This window comes from Rana temporaria, chromosome 4 (assembly GCF_905171775.1).
Source record: "Rana temporaria chromosome 4, aRanTem1.1, whole genome shotgun sequence".
NCBI lineage: Eukaryota > Metazoa > Chordata > Amphibia > Anura > Ranidae > Rana > Rana temporaria.
This window is the reverse complement of record NC_053492.1, coordinates 433,766,451-433,786,332: the sequence shown is the minus strand read 5'-3', so window position 1 is coordinate 433,786,332 and position 19,882 is coordinate 433,766,451. Positions and strand designations below refer to the sequence as shown.

The window sequence follows — 19,882 nt, the reverse complement described above, 5'->3', positions numbered from 1 at the left end:
GGAACTGTTGTCCATTTTTGTAAACTTCCCTTGCCATTCATCCACAAAGGTTCTCAATTGGATTTAGATCAGGTGAACACGCAGGATGGGCCAAAAGAGTGATGTTATTCTCCTGGAAGAAGTCCCTTGTCCTGCGGGCATTGTGTACTGTAGCGTTGTCCTGTTGAAAAACCCAGTCGTTACCACACAGACGAGGGCCCTCAGTCATGAGGAATGCTCTCTGCAACATCTGGACATAGCCAGCCGCCGTTTGACGCCTCTGCACTTCCTGAAGCTCCATTGTTCCACTGAAGGAAAAAGCACCCCCGACTATTATTGCGCCCCCTCCACTGTGACGCGTAGAAAACATCTCAGGTGGGATCTGCTTGTCATGCCAGTAACGTTGGAAACCATCAGGACCATCAAGGTTAAGTTTTTTCTCATCTGAGAATAAAACTTTCTTCCACCTTTGAATGTCCCATGTGTGGTGCTCTCTTGCAAGGTCCAAACAAGCAGTTCTGTGGCGTTCAAGGAGACGAGGTTTTTGAAGACGTTTTTTGTTTCAGTCTCAGATGCCGTCTGATGGTTATGGGGCTGCAGTCAGCACCAGGAAGGGCCTTAATTTGGGTCGAGGATCGTCCAGTGTCTTGATGAGAGACCCTGCTTATGCAGTTCAGCAACCCGACCACGTTCAAAAAGGGAGAGTTTTTTTGTCTTTGTCATCACAACATGTGACTACCTGACAGAAAATGACAATGAATCCACATCTTTGCACAGATTTGGCCTTTTAAAGGCATGTGGTCCTAAACTTTTGATCAGCTGAAAAACAGCCTGTTTCAGTTTATTCGTTGTTTTCATTAAATTGAATGCTCAAAAAATGTTGTGTCTCACTCTCATTTCTTCTTGTTGTTGCATGTTGAAGCTCTACTTGGAACCTTGTTAAGATCCAACAATGTAAAATATGATTTTTTGTCACTTTTATATCATAGCCTTTCAATGCCAACATATCGACGATCCCCATAACTGCTTTTCTCCCTTCTTCTTCTCTTCGCTTTTGCTTACTCTGGGTTTGGCTCCTGGTCTTCTTTCTTTAGCCATTGGGTTGGCCAATAATGATTTATGATCTGTGTTTATGTTGGACTTACATCTTCCTGGCACCTGACTCCATTCTTGCCATCTTACAGATGCCAGAAATGGGCCAATAATGTACTCTGATCTGCACATATGCTGTGGGCAAAGTTTGGTATAAAAATTGTTGGGAGAATATGGAATGGGGGAGGGGAGTTTTTTGGCAGAAGAGTTACACAAAGTACATTTTTTTATTATTTTTTTCAAAGACCTTGGGTCAAGTTCTGTGATGTTATAGGTTCCCTCTTCTTCCTCTGGCAGGTGGCTGGGTTCTAAATGACGCAGAACAGCAGCATGTTATGAAGTACTGTCACTCTCTGAAGGATTCTCCTGTAAGTCCAAAGTGATGGGCCAAGTCTTGATACCCTGGACTCACAGGAGGTTGGATGAATGATGCTGAACCAGATGATAGAATCTGGAAGAGACATAGCACCGCACTCCTGGATTGGAGAGTCTGCAGGGAGCAGAGCCTGGGAACGGCTAAGAATATTCACCACTGCACCAGTCAACAATTTGAAAACTTTGTTCAATTTGAACTTGGGCTTGATGTCAGCAGTGAAATTTTACATATCCCTTCCAAAATGGTTTTCTTTTAAGCCTCATGCACAATGGTCGTTTGCTCAGCTCTCCTGAAGGCCTTTCTCCTGGTAGGAGAAAAGCAGCATCAAAAACACCCTAGAGACGCATTTTTGTAAACACATTTAGGCATGTCAAGCGCTTTATCATGAATTCCTTTCATTGCCCAGAATTATAATTAATTCTGGCCATTGAAATATGTGACGGACCATACTGCACCCAGCTTGAGTGCTTCCATCAAAATACAGCTTCTTCCAGTCTGGACCCAGGTATTATAGCTGAGCACCCAAGGACTAGACAACACTAGGTTAGATGCAAATTGGTACCGGAACTCACTTTATTGTACTCTCACGCAGAATTTATACCATGCAAGATCAGATAAGAGATCACATTATCCTAACCAATACAAACTGTAAACGGCACATCTAAGGAACAGCTACCATAAAATAAGCAGTAGTCTAATTAAACAGTGAGATAATCAACATAAACATATAACATTCCACAAATAGTTCAGTAACAAAGTAAAGTGGACACAATAAAGTACATCTCCAATAGATGAGCAGACAGAGATAAACAATAGGTGACTCACTTAAAAATGGGAATTCACACCTAGGAGGCACACAATGGAGAAATGTTACCATGGGAGAAAGACACCTTAGTAAACAGATTATAGAAGGAGACCCCAGCCTCAGGTTTTTTTGAGCTGATTATATTAACATCTGCTCTGAATCTCACAGTCTAAAGCAGTCATTGTGGGTTTGGGCACAAAGGCCCCAAATCTGTGTGCTTCAGGGAGACATGTACCCGAATCGAAGCAAGACCACACCAAGAGTCCCACAGGCACACAGCTCCCAAGAATAGAACCCCTCTAAAGCCAGGGTTTATAATCAGTAGACAAGAGTCTACCTTGCAGTCCCCTCCAAAAGCCACTGTCCTGGTTGGGTCTGTCACAAAATGAATTAACTCTCAAGCGCTAAAAATAAATTTCTGCCTCTTAACGCCTGCATAGATACATAGGTTAACAGTGAGGGGCATTTAGAGGCATAAACAGAAATGTCAAATGTTCCTAGAAGTGGCATTTATAACGCCCAGTGTGCATGAGACCATAAGGTTTTTTCACTCAAGTAAAATTCAGTAGGACAAAGAGTACAATACAGATGTTACAATTTTCTTTTCACCCCTGCCGAATAATATGCACATTTTTATTAATAGTAGGTTATTGCTCACACCCTGGAATTGAGTCTCTGTGAGTTCAAACAAGGCTTAATATCCTTTCCAACAGCATACTACTTATGTGTGTTGTGTGACGTGGTCTCTTACCACTACATTATCAGTGTGTGGAAGTGAACATGCTGAAGTAATGGCTAATTTGTTGGTACGACGTTATAAATTATTTAGTGTACAACTCAGTGCTGTGTAAATCTATATAATGATTTCACAGGAGTCTCCGTCTAAATACTAAAAGTCGTTCTGATTCACTATTGTCATTTTTCTAACACTATTATAGTTTAGACATTTTACTGCCAGTGGAGCTTGGTTAATAACAGTGATATATATATATATATATATATATATATATATATATATATATATATATATATATATATGTGCATAACATAAAATTATATTTATTTTAGAAATTCAATTCAAAAAGTGAAACTCATGTATTTTATATAGATGCGTTACATATATTATTATTATTACTTCATGCATTTCTTTCTTTTTTATTTTGATTATAGCTTACAGCTAGTAAAAACCCAGAATTCAGTATCTCCGAAATTTTTTATATTACATAAGACCATATAAAAAAAGGATTTTTAATATAGAAATGTTGGCAGTGAAAAGTATGTCCATGTAGAGTATAGTAGGCACTCAGTAATCGGTCAGGGCTCCTTTTGCATGAATTACTGCATCAGTGCGGCGTGGCATGGAGGCGATTAGCCTGTGGCAATGCTGAGGTGTTATGGAAGGCCAGGTTGCTTTGATAGCGGCCTTCAGCTCGTCTGCATTGTTGGGTCTGGTGTCTCTCATCTTCTTCTTAACAATACCCCACAGATTCCCTATGGGGTTTAGGTCAGGCAAGTTTGCTGTCCAATCAAGCACAGTGATACCATGGTTATTAAACCAGGTATTGGTACTTTTGGCAGTGTGGACAGGTGCCAAGTCCTGCTGAAAAATGAAATCAGCATCTCCATAAAGCTGGTCAGCAGAGGGAAGCATGACGTGCTCTAGAATTTCCTGTTCAAGGGGCTGCGCTGACTTTGCACTTGATAAAACACAGTGGACCAACACCAGTAGAGGACGTGGCTCCCCAAATAATCACGGACTGTGGAAAATTTAGCATTTTATTTGGAAATTAAGGCCCCATAGTCTGGAGGAAGTGGAGTGGAGAGGCACAGAATCCAAGTTGTGAAAAACATATTCTAAAAACCTAAAATTAGTGTAATAAAATATAAGCAGTGCTGTAAACAATGTAAGATGAAATATCCGTTTTCACAGGTATTCAAAAATAATGTCCATAAACATCACCATGTAACAAAAGTGAATATGTGCACAAATTCCAAAAAATATACATAAATGTGTTTAAATATTAATTAAATATAAGCCCATATATCACATCAAGTAGGTTTGTGAAAAAATAATGATAATAGCTTCCAATCTTCCACCACACCTGGTGTCAGTGAATCCTCTCCCATCAGATGCAAAACTCGCCAACTCAAATTGCCTTACACTCTCGTGTTCGGCATGTAAACGTGTACAAAAAGACCTCACTGGTAGGTATAGCAGATAATCCCAGTTTCAACCAATTCAATAATTGTAATTAATATTGAGGGTGTACTCATTTTTAGTCACATTGGGAATGCTATAGACACATTTTTTTGTATATATATATATATATATATATATATATATATATATATATGTATGTGTGTGTGCAGATATGTATATATTCTCTCTACCACTCATCCATGTTAGTGAGATCTAATTATACTGGTTTACATATTATTTTCAATTTCTCAGTATCCGTTATTTGGGAATCAATCTCATAATGCTTGGAGCTAATTTTAATTAATATATTTTGATATTGTTTATCATTGTACTTATGAACTCTACAGTTATGGTAAACTTGCGGAGGAATTGTGGGAGTGTTTTGATGACAGAGATATATTGTATCTAATTGAAATATTGCAACCAGAAGCGAGTGTATTAGGCCCCTTTCAGACGTCCGCTCCGCATATCCGTTATTACAAGTCCGTTAACGGACTTGTAATACATCCCTATGGGATCGCGTCCGTTAGCGGATGGAGCATCCACTAACGTCCGCGTCCGTCGGGATCCGGTTTTCGGACGGAAGAAAACCCTATTTTTCTTCCGTCCGGCGTAACGGAACGGATGCAGACGGACAGACGGTCCGTCTGCATCCGGTTCCCCATAGGGCAGAGCGGAGCTGAGACAGGGCGGTCCCTGCACTGTGTGCGGGGACCGCCCTATCCGCCGACAGCTCAGCGGGGATCCCCGCTGAGCCGACGGAGACACACAGAGCGGACCCAGAAACGGTCCGCTCCGTGTGAAAGAGCCCTTAAGGTCACGGGCACAACCGTTGAGCCTATGGAGAGACGATAGTGGAGATTATTCTTCCGCCCATAGTTGGAGGATGGTGTTTTACTCTCACCCTGAGTTCACGTGGGGGGGGGGAAAAAGGAGGGTTCGCTGCGCCGCACAGCCAATCCCATCAATGACACTGGGTGTGGTGGAAGATTGGAAGCTATTATCATTATTTTTTCACAAACCTACTTGATGTGATACATGGACTTATATTTAATTAATATTTAAACACATTTATGTATATTTTTTGGGAATTTGTGCACATATTCACTTTTGTCACATGGTGATGTTTATGGACATTAGCATTATTTTTGAATACCTGTGAAAACTGATATTTCATCTTACATTGTTTACAGCGCTGCTTATATTTTATTACACTAATTTTAGGGTTTTAGAATATGTTTTTCACAGTTTGATTTTTTAAAAGTAGCTGCTTCACTCTTTCGCCAATTTGATTATCATTATTTGTTCATAAGCGCAGCGGTGGGAACACAGACAGGGCGGATTCATCTTTGTTACCATTATTTACAGAATCCAAGTTGCATGAAGTCAATTGTGAAGTTTCCGCAGTTAGTGATGATTTGGGGAGCCATGTCATCTGCTGGTGCTGTCACTTTTTGAATTGAATTACCAAAATAAATACATTTTTTGATGATATTCTTATTTTATGTGATGCACCTGTGTGTATATATATATATGTATGTGTTCTGAATCTGTACCAAAATAGCAGTACGAATGCTTGTACAAGTAAACAATGCTGTGTCCCTAACTTTTCTTAAGTTGAAAAGGGGTGGGATTGACTAAAACCTTTGCGTGTTTATATGAGTTTGTGTACTGTTGTTTTACAAAAATAAAGAGTACTGCATAGATTTACCACGCTGAATTGTTGTGTCGCATCCTCTTGTTGGATTTTGTATAGACTGCAAGGCTGCAGTCCACCTGATTGCAAGCACATACTGTAGGTTTTCAGCCACACATGCTACTCACCCTTTTGGAACAGAATATATTTTGGGGGTCTAGATTAGCTGTGTCTTAGAAAAAACAAACAGTTTTTATTTCTGCAAATAGGCAAACAAAACAGTTTACCTTCGGCATTAACCAACAATCCATAAAATTTTGACTCGCAGGCAACAAAAACTTGACCCACAATAGGGATTATGGTTCCCGAATGGTCCAGGGGTCCAGAAACTGTCACACCAAACCCAGCAGCATCTCAGCATCCAAACAGTTTACAGCTCCTTTTCCACTCTGTCCTGTTCAAAACAACACCTCATTGATACCTGCTGATTGCTTTCTGCCTTTTTCAGGGCTCTTCCACAGTTGGGTTAACCCCTCCAGGCTAGAGGCCTCTTTCCCACTCAAAATCTCCCTGAGTCTCTGTATTCCAGGCCCCATTTAGGACCTAAACATGGAAAAACTGCAAACAGTTTTCCCTCTTTAACGGCTTACCCTGGAGCCCCTTAACCTGTATGGGTGAAAGTCCCTTAGCACTTGAAACTGCTCATTTTGTCTTCCCCATTAAAGGGACTACAACCAAAATAATGGTGACACAATATCTGCCTTCTATCTGCCCATCCTTGCCATCCCTTACAATATATACTGTACAGTATATCATATTAAATACAGTCGTCAAGCACATATTGTAGGGCAGGCAGATGTTTTACCGTGATCACTGTGCATTATGACTACTCAAGACCTCATGTGATCCCACATGGGTAGATTTAACCATATGGGCAAGAGGGGAAGCTGCCCACTACACCCAAGAGACATTTAAAGCCCTGAATGAGCCATTAGCCAGTGTAGCAACTTCCCTGGTAAAACAGGGAAATAAATGACATCAGCTCCTTGTTTAGAGATGAGTGACTGCAACCCTTGAAATTATAAAGTATATAATTTTGACCGCTAATATATTTTTATATATTTATCACAGATATTTATATAGAACCAGCATATTGTAAATTAACATTAGTCTCGGCCCTCTAGAAGATTACCATCTAAGGTCCCTATCTAGTATGCATACATACACATACTAGGGCTAAATTTAGACAATTGCCAATTATCCTACCAGCACATCTTTTGGAGTGTGGGACAGTGGGAGGAAACCTAAAGGAAGGACTAGTGCTCATCAAACAAAGTTCAAAGAAAGATGAAAACCCTCTGGAGGCTCTAGCAAGCTTTCTTGATGGTCAGTTGCACTTGATATTGCTTTCTAGTAAAGCCCTTCATGGTCTGATCCTGATCTGCAGGACATGCTCATATTGGATAACATAAAGTCATTATTAACAAATAGAGCAACTGAATGTAGAAAATGGATAATGTGTTGGGAGCCCGAGTCGCTGGACAAGTAACCTACTGTATGTTTCCTGAGTTTGTCTAATTGCTACCTACTTCAATTATGTATTTTCCAAACTAGTGCTAATATTAAATAGGAATGTACAATGTGTACATCCTGCTGTGCTTATGGCTGTGTGTTTTACCATAACTGATGCATATCTGCTAATACTTTAAGCCGTATTAGGTGCTTATTGTAGAATGCTGTCTTATACTGATTCAAGCAGAAACATGTAATGCTGTGTACACACGATCGGAATTTCCGACAACAAATGTTCAATGTGAGCTTTTGGTCGGATATTCCGACCATGTGTAGGCTCCATCGGACATTTGCTGTCGGAATTTCCGACAACAAATGTTTGAGAGCTGGTTCTCAATTTTTCCGACAACAAAAGTCCTTGTCGGAATTTCCGATCATTTGTATGCAATGCCGACGCACAAAAATCCTACACATGCCCGGAATCAATTCGACACATGCTCGGAATCATTGAACTTCATTTTTCTCGGCTCGTCGTAGAGTTGTACGTGACCGCGTTCTTGACGTTCGGAATTTCCGACAACATTTATGTGACCGTGTGTATGCAACACAAGTTTGAGCCAACATTCCGTCGGAAGAAAATCCACGGTTTTGTTCTTGGAATGACTGATCATGTGTACGCCGCATAAGAGGCTGTACTCTTTAATGTTCAATCCATATATCACTTAAGACACACTGAACAAAATGACAAATGCTCTGTCAGGTGAAGCTATATCCATATATGTTTTTCAACTGCCTATTTGTCTACTAGCCTGGAGTTCATCTTTCATTGAAATCATGGTCTATTTATTAAAAGTGCTACCAATAAGCTAGAAATCATAAGCCAAGCATTCAAATAATTAATGAGTGAAAACATTTATTTTTCCATAGTGGCGGCTCCTGATTTACTGGATCCCAAATCAGCTACTCAGAACACCAAGCCAAGGCTCTCCTTTTCTGCCAAACCCAACCTTTTGTCCACTCTGGAGGAGAGGGGCATAACATTGAGTGTGATGAAATGGAAAACTGTGTCCACGGTATTTCTTGTGGTGGTTCTCTACCTAGTCATAGGAGCTACAGTCTTCAAAGCCCTGGAGCAGCCTTACGAGACATCACAGAGGACTACTATTGTGATACAGAAAAATAATTTTGTCTCAGAACATACTTGTGTGAACACAACAGAACTGGATGAACTTATACAGGTAATTACTCAATTTGGTGTTGTATAGTTAATAAAATGAACAATGATGGGATAAGGAATCTGTTTTTTTTTCCTTACCACTACTATTCCTTTATACTTTCTTTTGAAATCTACAAATGCAACAATTTAGTAATTGAATGAAAGATTTAGCACTGGGAAACACCGTTTAAAAGATAAAAAGGGCATTTTATATACAAACATATAGATCAGACCAAAATGAGGGACACATGAGGATAAAAAAGGGACAGAGGGACTTTGTTCTAAATCAAAGGCAGTTCCTCGAAATCAGGGACAGTTGGGGGCTATGCATTGGGATACTGTTTGTGTGCAACCATTGTTAATTTTGTCATTTTCACAGAGATGCAATCTAAACAGACTGGGGCACAAACTCCCTATGGTCACTCATAAACCTCTGTTTTTTTGTGGAGGACTTAATTTAAAAAGCCACCTTTACAAATATTAGTTGCGCCAGTAAGGAAAGTACTGGAAAGAGTAACCCAACCATCCTAAAAGGTAACCTCATTGTCATCGATTAAACCCATGATGCATTCTGCTAGTCATAACCAAAAACATATAACCATTGACTTATTTTTTTACCAGTCAATATTAGACTTAAAGGGAAAAGCTCCCTAAAGAGGTGAAAACGAGGCTTCCTAAATCTGGCAGGTAGTCCACCATAGGTCTGAACAAATCTGTTTAAGCAAATCTATAATTAAATGTTAACTTAAAGCTGTCTTAACTAGCTGGGATGGAAGACCAAAGAGTAACAAAAGGCCTTAAATCCCAACCAAAAGCCTAGGCTAGGGGAAAAGTCAGAATGGCTGATTCTCCCTTTCAGGACAGATGACAATAGCAAAATGTTTAGACTTTTGGTAAAGTGATTAACTTTGGTGGAGCATGAAAGAGAATCTTCTCCAGGAAAGTAAATTAAAAAAGAATATCCTTTAAGTATGTATAACTACTTAGATGCACACATTCTGATCTTATCTAAATCTTCAGAGCATTTTTTCATTTTATTTTTATTTATATAGAGAAGTTTTTAAAGGATACCTGTAGTAAAATAAATATGTAGGGTGCCATTACTGGGCTTCTTTCTAAAAGTCACTGTATTCAGCAACTGAACTTGGAACTTTTGCTCTACATAAATGTTCCAGTTTAGTAACTCAGAATGTTCTTTGTCTATTTAAGCGTTTAGGTTAGTGATCCTGACAATCCTCAAAAATACAGGTTATTGGAATAGAATAAATATTATACTCATTTTCTGGTATTCTCTAAATTCCCATCGTTCCAGTCCTGCAGCCCCAAAACACTAATGGATACAAAAAAGCTGCGCTATAACAAGTGACTAAATACAGATCCCTCTCAATAGGGAAATTAAAGTAATGAATGAATGCAATAACACAAATGATGAGTGTGGATGGTGATAAACACAGATTGCAACAGTCCAAATCAGTGAAAATTATAACTTATTCATTTAAGCAATCATATATTGAAACACAAATATGTATAAACATATCAACCCAGTGACATGTGTGTAAAAAGAGTCCAAAAAGAAAAAAACACAAGATCCACAGATTGACAGCGGCGTCTAAATCTGAGTGAATTCAGTGTGAAGAAAATTCTCCCAAATTCCAGAAAACTGTGTAAATAGGAAAGCCACCACTTTAGATAATACTGCCTCTTACCGGCTGTATTGATCTCTGATTAGGAGATCAAAAGCGCATTAGACAGATGACTCTTAGCAGCTTTCCACCAAGGGGGTCCTCGTAGTAACTTTCACAAGTATAGATGTGCCATGAAAGAGAAGGACTCGCATAGTGTAAAATCCAAGGTGATTTATTAAAGGTATAAAAAAATGCGCACTTACAATTAGCCAATTGTTACGGAGCATATAAAAGAAATCGAGCCGGCCGGCTCCTCAATGTGCATGCCCGTGTCTTTCGGGTTCAGCTGGTGTCGCAGTGACGTCAGATTTTTTACACTATGCAAGTCCTTCTCTTTCATGGCATATCTATACTTGTGAAAGTTACTACGAGGACCCCCTTGGTGAAGAGCTGCTAAGAGTTATCTGTCTCATGCGCTTTTGATCTCCTAATCAGAGATCAATACAGCCGGTAAGAGGCAGTATTATCTAAGGTGGTGGCTTTCCTATTTACACGGTTTTCTGGAATTTGGGAGAATTTTCTTCACACTGAATTCACCCAGTTTTAGACGCCGCTGTCAATCTGCGGATCTTGTGTTTTTTTCTTTTTGGACTCTATGTACACACATGTCACTGGGTTGATATGTTTATACATATTTGTGTTTCAGTATATTCTTGCTTAAATTAATAAGTTATCGTTTTCACTGATTTGGACTGTTGTAATGTGTGTTTATCACCATTTACACTCATCATTTGTGTTATTGCATTCATTCATTACTTTAATTTCCCTATTGAGAGGGATCTGTATTTAGTCACTTGTTATAGCGCAGCTTTTTTTTATCCATTTCTGTTTTTAGTGTAATATAACACTTATGCCCCGTACACACCATCACTTTATGTGATGAAAAAAAACGACATTTTCTGTGAAGTAAAAAATGACGTTTTTGAAACTTCAATTTTCAAAGACGAAGTTGCCTACACACCATCGTTTTTCTCACAATGTTCTAGCAAAGCGAGGTTACGTTCCACCACTTTTTCCATTGAAGCTTGCTTCATAAGTAGCTTCTGGGCATGCGCGGGTGAAAAAACTTCGTTTTAAACTACGTTTTTTGCTACACACGGTCAATTTCTGTGAAGTAAAAAATGACGTTTTGAAAAACGGCACATAAACTTGAAGCATGCTTCAATTTTTTTGGGTCATTTTTTACAAGACATAAAATGACGTTTTCCCCCACACACGGTCAATTAAAGTGACGTTTTTAAAAACGTCGTTTTTTTTCATCACATAAAGTGATGGTGTGTACGGGGCATTATAGTTGCTTGCTGTTTTTTACTTTGTTGGATAAGTGCAGTATTTTTTTACCATTAGCCTCAAAACACTGTTTGCCATATAACACTTTTGTTATTGTCAGATGCCTGTGGTTCCATCTTACGACCCCTACATCACTGCTGTGCCTCAACGTGACAAAAGCATCAGAGAGTGGAACCTCAGGGGTGGATTTACTAAAACTGGAGATTTTAAATTCTGGTGCAGCTGTGCATGGTAGTCAATCAGCCTCATAACTTCAGCTTGTTTATTTAAAGGGGTTGTAAAAGTTTGTTTTTTTATTTTCTATATAGGTTCCTTTAAGCTAGTGCATTGTTGGTTCACTTATCTTTTCCTTTGATTTCCCTTCTAAATGTTTTTTTTCTTTGTCTGAATTTCTCACTTCCTGTTTCTCCTCAGTAAGCTTGCCCCCATTATCTGAGCCATTCTGGCTGGGGGTTAGTCAGCGTGCTCACCCCCCTCCCTTGGAACTACATATCTGCGGGGAGATGCTGTGAACACAGCGTCTCCATGCAGGGATGTAGTCCCAAGGGAGGGGGGCAAGCATTCTGACTAACCCACAGCCAGAATAGTTTGGATGATGGGGGCAAGCTTACTGAGGAGAAACAGGAAGTGAGATATTCAGACAAAGAATAAAAAACATTTAGAAGGGAAATCAAAGGAAAAGGTAAGTGAACCAACAATGCACTAGCTTAAAGGAACCTATTTAGAAAATAAAAACAAACCTTTACAACCCCTTTAAGCTTTAAAAAAACAACCTGGAAAACGGATTGGTTTCTATGAAGAGCTGCAAGAAATTTTGCACTCTCCAGTTTTAATAAATCAACCCCACAGTGTTGGGGCAAAGGCATTTGAAAATTCTGGAAGTGTTGAATGCCAGAGAGTCTTTTGGAGGCTGCAGCACAAGAATGAAGGGAATGTAGGAGACACAGGCCACCAGAGAGGTGAGTATGATACTTCTTCTATTGTATGGGCCTTTTGAGCCTCGGCTGGGTCAATTTAACATGCCCCATACAGCTCATGTAACTTCCAGATAGCAGGGAGCATGTGACAACACTTGGCCAATCATCAAACACCAGGGCCTTTAAATTTAATAGCTAGATTCAGGTAGAGTTAGGTCGGCGTATCAGTAGATACGCCGACCTAACTCAGAATCTGCACCGACCTAAGTTTAAGTGTATTCTCAAACAGAGATACACTTAAACCTATCTAAGATACGACGGCTTGCGACGTCCTATCTTAGGGTGCAATATTTAGGCTGGCCGCTAGGTGGCGCTTCCATTGCGGTCGGCGTAGAATATGTAAATCACTAGATACGCCTATTTACGAACGTACGCCCGGCCGACGCAGTACAGATACGCCGTTTCCGTAAGAGATAGGCCACCTAAAGTTAAAGATGCCCCCTAGGTGGCGTAGCCAATGTTAAAGTATGGCCGCCGTTCCTGCTTCGAAATTCGAAAATTTTACGTTGTTTGCGTAAGTCATCCGTGAATAGGGATTTACGTCATTTACGTCCACGTCGAAATCAATAGGCCCGTGCGGCGTACTTAGCCGCAATGCGCACTGGGAAATGTAGGCGGACGGCGCATGCGCCGTTCCAAAAAAACGTCAATCAAACAAAATTATGATAAAACACGCCCCCTCAGCCTATTTTGAATTAGGCGCGCTTGCGCCCGCCGCATTTACGACACAACGCCGTAAGTTAGGAGGCAAGTACTTTGAGAATATAGTACTTGCCTCTCTGACTTAAGGCGGCGTAGCGTAAATACGATACGCTAAGCCACCTTAAAGTTGCGGCAAACCACGTGAATCTAGCTATAAGTCTATAGCACCGCATAAGCCTGATTTTAGGTCTTGGTGGCTGAAGGTTGGTACTGTATATATTGCCGAAGAGGACAAATAAATATAACCCGTCCTTGTCAATCTACAAGTACACTTTAAAGTTTGCCAAAGTCCATTTGCTTTGTCATAATGGTATGTGGGAACTTCTGAGCATGGCTTTTATAGAGAGCACGATTCCTGAATTGTCCTGGACCGAAAAAGAATATCTAATAAGCTCATGCCCAGCTAGTCAAACTACAAAATGATGAAGGAAGTAATACATGAGACAGCGGAGCTCTTTTTCTTGTCTGACACATTTCGATTTATGGATAAACTTTCAAGTGGTTTCATCTCTTCTTGAGATCAGACATGGCCATTTTACGGCTCACTATGTAACAAAAAAAAAAACTAAAATTACAGCAGAAGCGAGATAATGGAGCAAGGCTGAATACAGATGTTATTACAGGTTATATTTTAGTTGTAAAGTGACAAGAAAAAAGATATAGATGGAAAAAGTGTGAAGTATATTAGAGCCTACCCGTTAATAAAATGAACACTTCACATGAAAAGGCAAACCGGGGACTCCAAATCACATTATTGTACTGGCTACTGAATATAAAAAGTTCTCCTTTCTACCAATGATTAACAAAATACTACTTCTGAACGCCAATGTGATTTAAAACCTGGACAAAGATTGCAAGGTTTACGGCCATCATTAACATTGTGTTTCACATAGACTTTAGATATTTTAATAATGATAATGGGATTGCTCAATAGTGCTTGCCAACTAAGGGCCAGATTCACAGAATAAGTACGCCGGAGTATCTGCTGATACTCCGGCGTACTTTCAAATTTGCCGCGTCGTATCTTAATTTGTAATTCACAAACAAGATACAACGGCATTTGGCTAAGATCCGACAGGCGTACGGCTTCGTATGCCTTCGGATCTTAGGATGCAATACTTCGGCCGCCGCTGGGTGGAGATCGCGTTGTTTTCCGCGTCGGGTATGCAAATTAGCTGATTACGGCGATCCACGAAGGTATGCGCGTTCGTCGCATTCTCTTACGTCGGTTTTTCCCGTCGTAAAGTTAAGTGTGCTATTTAGATGGTGTAAAATTACACCATCCATGTTAAAGTATGGCCGTCGTTCCCGCGTAAAATTTTAAATTTTTTTTTTTTCGTATGACGTCCGGGAATACGTTACGCACGTCGCCGTTCAAAAAACACGTCGGGCGCCATAATTTCGCGCAAAGCACGGCGGTAAATTTCCAAACGGAGCATGAGCAGAACGTTCGGCGCGGGAACGTGCCTAATTTAAATGGTACACGCCTCATTTGAATTAGGCGGGCTTGCGCCGGACGGCAATACGCTACGCCGCCGTAAGTTTACACGCAAGTGCTTTGTGAATCAAGCACTTACGCTGGAAACTTGCGGCGGCGTAACGTAAACGGGATACGATACACCGCCGCAAATCTACATGAATCTGGCCCCAAGAACCTAGAAATCACAAGAATATTCCATATTAAACTGGAATAAAAATGCAAATAATTATATATTTTTAAAAATGAATATAGATTGTTAACTATGTCAGACAATAATATGAATGAGTAATAGATACTTTTTATTACCATCCCCACTTAAAGAACACTATGTGAAAAAAAAGGAGGCAACCTAATTTTCAATCAGACTGACCCTGTGAGGTAGATTTGAAATGAGGTAAGAGGATCAGCAAGGCACTGTGAAGTGAGATTAATTTCTATGTTTTTGCAAAATTGCCATGGGATCATTGTCAACTGACTGTGATCACCAGCAAGGAACAGGGACGGGACAAGGGGTGGGCAGAAGGTCGGCTGCTCTGGGTGCAGCATGTATTGTAGGGATGGGGGCTCTGCAAATTCCTTCTACTATAAGGCTGACGGGAGTAGTTACAGTGGCATCACTATTTTTGTCATCCAAGCACTGGAAGTGGCAAGAAAAGGAGGGGAGAGCCGGGAGGAGGTCCAGGCTGTGTTCTCTTTCCCTTTCCTCCTCACAGGCTCGCACATAATGAAGGGGGGGCACAGTTTGGCATCTTTGCCCTGGGCACTGGATGATCTTGTCCTGGCACTGGCAAGGTATCAATATATCTGAACCTTCAGTATGACCATGGCTGCTGACTACATCAGTCTATTTAAAGTGCATAGTGTGGGGTGGGCACATATTGCCCCAGGTGCATACTCATGTGAAGGTGTATGCACATATGCATGCTGCCATATATGTACAAGTCTTCTAACCTTGTTAAAATAGGGACTTCTTTGATCAATAATGTGATATCAGGGATGGCATGTTAGATTTTGTTGGTGGCAGCCCAGTGCTGTTTGTGAGGTGCTTTCTGTGTCCAAAACAAGTTGACATTTTGAAATTTCACTTACGGTCTATTAAAAAAAACTGTCCTTAAAGTGTACATTTAGTCAGAAAATGAACTCCTGTTAGATCACTTCAGGCTGGGCACTTTTGCAGGTATAGCTATGTAAAATATAAAAAATAAGTGCCTATACAGTTTAAAATCCAGTAATACACCCTGCTCTGTACACTCCTCCCTTATACTATATGTATTTCATCTGTTTATTTCGTTGTTTTGCGTGGAGTTAAGCATTAATGAAGTTGCATACTGTATATTGTGTTGGAGCTGATAGAAAATCAACTTCTAGGCCGCTTTCTCTGCTAAGAGAACAGACTACAGTAAAACCTTGAAATGGGAAAAGGAAATTGTTGGGACTTTAATTGAAACACTAGGGCAGAGTGATGCCGCGTACACACGATCAGTCCATCCGATGAGAACAGACCGATGGACCGTTGTCATCGGTTAACCGATGAAGCTGACTGATGGTCCGTCGCGCCTACACACCATCGGTTAAAAAAACGATCGTGTCAGAACATGGTGACGTAAAACACAACGACGTGCTGAAAAAAACGAAGTTCAATGCTTCCACGCATGCGTCGACTTGATTCTGAGCATGCGTGGATTTTTAACCGATGGTCGTGCCTACTAACGATCGGTTTTGTCCTATCGGTTAGGAATCCATCGGTTAATTTTATAACAAGTTGCTTTTTTTTTAACCGATGGTTAACTAACCGATGGCGCCCACACACGATCGGTTTTGACCGATGAAAACGGTCCATCAGACCGTTCTCATCGGTTTAACGGTTCGTGTGTACGTGGCATGAGTCATTCTATATGATAAAAAATATATTTATTAATGGCATGCTAGGGCACAATGCAATGTAGGTAAACAGCATAGATCAATAAATGAGTTACAATGTATAACAGAAGCATGATTGGTAAATCACATAGCATTCTAATAGTAACAAAAATAAACATAATAACACATGATAAACAATGAAACCAGCAATGTGACCCAGAATGACATATAACCATAATAAATAGTAAAATACAATTGATGATTCAGAAAAATATATCAAGCCTATAGTAATAAACATCTTCACTGTGACATGACAGCTATATTGTATGTTTGTATGCTCGACGCGTTTCGTGGAATAATTCCACTCATCAGGAGCAGCTAGGGACTGGGGTAGCCTACAATAAATAATAGTTGATATTGAGAAACTAATTAATGGAGTGGAGTACATTTAGTATTACTCTGCCTATGACAGGAGCAGGCACTATACAGGAAGCATCAGATCTGCCTCCTCTAGCGCCGGCTCTGTTCTTTACATTCTTCTGACGGTCGGGGATGGCGGGTTGGGAACCCACGATCTGGTCTTGGCGACCCGCCATCCCAGAGCAGGAGGTGGCGGACCACATCAGGGGGCGCCACAAGCTACATGTGGCACGTGGGCCAGCAGTTGGGCACCCCTGTTCTAGAAGCATTGTCAGGTATGGTATATTCAGTACACAGTTTCCAAGCTGGACCAATGTAACTATGTACAAAATATTTATACCCAGAATGATTTTTTAGGCTGTGCCCTGAAGAATAAACCCTTGTCTTGAAATTACACAAAAAGTGAGAGGAATGGATGTGGGTCATAACAATGATTTAATCCTGCTTGGGCTTACTGAGTAAGCTTTACTCCTACAAGTACAGCAGACTAATTACTTTATCTTAAATTCTTCCAAAAATACTGTCCTTCTTCGTATGTTAGGGTGCCTAGGCACGTCTGTTCATAAATGGACTAATAAATTGGACTTTTGGCGGTACAGGTAATTAAAGTAAAAGATCTATAAGTATTTATTTATAAAAAACGCATAAATAGAAACTTGTATACACAATTTCATAAGACAGTGACAGTAAAATCTTAACTACTTCCCACCCGGCCACTGCACATATACGGCCGGGTGGGCGCTCTCTCCTTCTGAGTGGACGTTCAGGTACATCCCTCAGAAGGAGGGTGACCGCGCGCGTGTTCCCGCGCAGCGGCGCGATCCTAATGCACTCGTGTCACCCGGCGCATCATAGATCGGCAGGAGGGCTCTGTGATTGGCCCTCCTAATCACATGACGGCTGTGTCCAATCACAGCCGTCATGTGATGTAAACAAAGAGCCGGTTGCTAGGTGATCGCCTCTCCTCACACAGAAGTCGTCGGTGAGGAGGGGAGGGTGGATCGCTGCAGCTGGCTGGTGATCAGTGAGTATGAGCTGTTGTTTTTTTCAGCTTTTTACTCACTGATCACCAGTCTAGTGTCCCACACAATGTAAAACAAAGAATGTAAACAAACATGTCCCCAAAACACGTGTCACCACACATGTCACCACACATGTCCCCACATAGTAAAAACACCTGCCCCCCACATATGTAACAGTAAAATCACATGTCCCAATGATCATTTGCACACATATGTCCGTGATCACCTGCGCACATCTGTACATGATCATTTGCGTACATATGTACGCAATCACACAAACCAATTATTATACACTTAACAGATTTTTTTTACCAAAAGCATGTAGTAGAATACATTTTGGCTTAAATTTATGACAAAATTCGATTTTATTGGATTTTTTTTTTAAATAGAAAGACGAAAATATAATTTTTTTCCAAATTTCCGCTCTTTTTTCGCTTATTTCGCAAAAAATAAAAAACAGAGTCGTGAATAAATACCACCAAAAGAAAGCTCTATTTGTGTGAACAAAATGATAAAAAATTTCATTTGGGTACAGTGTAGCATGAGCACACAATTGTCATTGAAAATGCGAGAGCACTGAAAGCTGAAAATTGTTCTGGGAAGTAAGGGGGCGAAAGTGCCCAGTATTGATGTGGTTAAATATGTTCTGTGTCACCGGAGCAAATCTTTTTTCTATATAGTTTGGGGCAGATCCACAAAGGTATTACGCCGGCGTATCTATTGATACGCCGGCGTAATTTTAAATTTCCCGCGTTGTATCTTTGTTTTGAATCCTCAAAACAAGATACGACGGCATCTCGGCTAGATCCGACAGGCGTACGTCTTAGTACGCCATCGGATTTAAGCTGCAATTTTTTGGCGGCCGCTAGGTGACGTTTCCGTCGAATTCCGCGTTGAGTATGCAAATTATCTAGTTACGGCGATCCACGAACGTACGTCCGGCCGACGCATTGTTTTTCCGTCCTTTGCTTTCGGCTTTTTCCGGCGTATAGTTAAAGCTGCTATTCTGAGGCTTACTCAATGTTAAGTGTGGCCGTCATTCCCGCGTCCAATTTTTAATTTTTTTCGTCGTTTGCGTACGTCGTTCGCGAATAGGAATTTGCTTTGGTTCCAGTTTAATTTCGAGCATGCACACTGGGATACCCCCAGGAACGGCGCATGCGCAGTTAAAAAAAAACATTGTTTACGTCGGGTCACAACGTATTTACATAAAACACGCCCCCATTACATCCATTTAAATTCCGCGCCCTTACGCAGCAAGAGATACACTACGCCGCCGTAACTTACGGCGCAAATTCTTTGAGGATTCAAAATAAAATAAATAAGTTACGGCGGTGTAGTGTATCTCAGATACGCTGCGCCCGGCGCAAAGGTACGTGGATCTGCCCCTTTGTGTCTACTATAGATCTGCTGCAGTCCTGTGTACACCCCCCAAAATGGTGGAGTGTATATTAAAGGTTCACTAAAGGAAATTTTTTTTTTTAGCTAAATAGCTTCCTTTACCTTACTGCAGTACTGGTTTTATGTCCTCATTGTTCGTTTTTGCTTTGAAGTAGCTGTAATTCTGCTCTGATCTCCACACTACCTGGTTGCCTGTTTCCTTATAACCATTGTACTGGGAGATTTTCAC

General features: G+C 40.6%; 1 protein-coding gene across 1 annotated transcript in view; it reads left to right on the top strand.

Annotated features, from left to right (window-relative positions):
- The window catches only part of KCNK2 (potassium two pore domain channel subfamily K member 2), a 205,922-nt gene that overhangs the window by 45,087 nt on the left and 140,953 nt on the right, over positions 1-19,882 (top strand). The window contains exon 2 of the mRNA XM_040351449.1: positions 8,528-8,838. Coding sequence (XP_040207383.1) covers positions 8,528-8,838 — 311 coding nt within the window. The remainder of the gene's footprint in view (positions 1-8,527; positions 8,839-19,882) is intronic.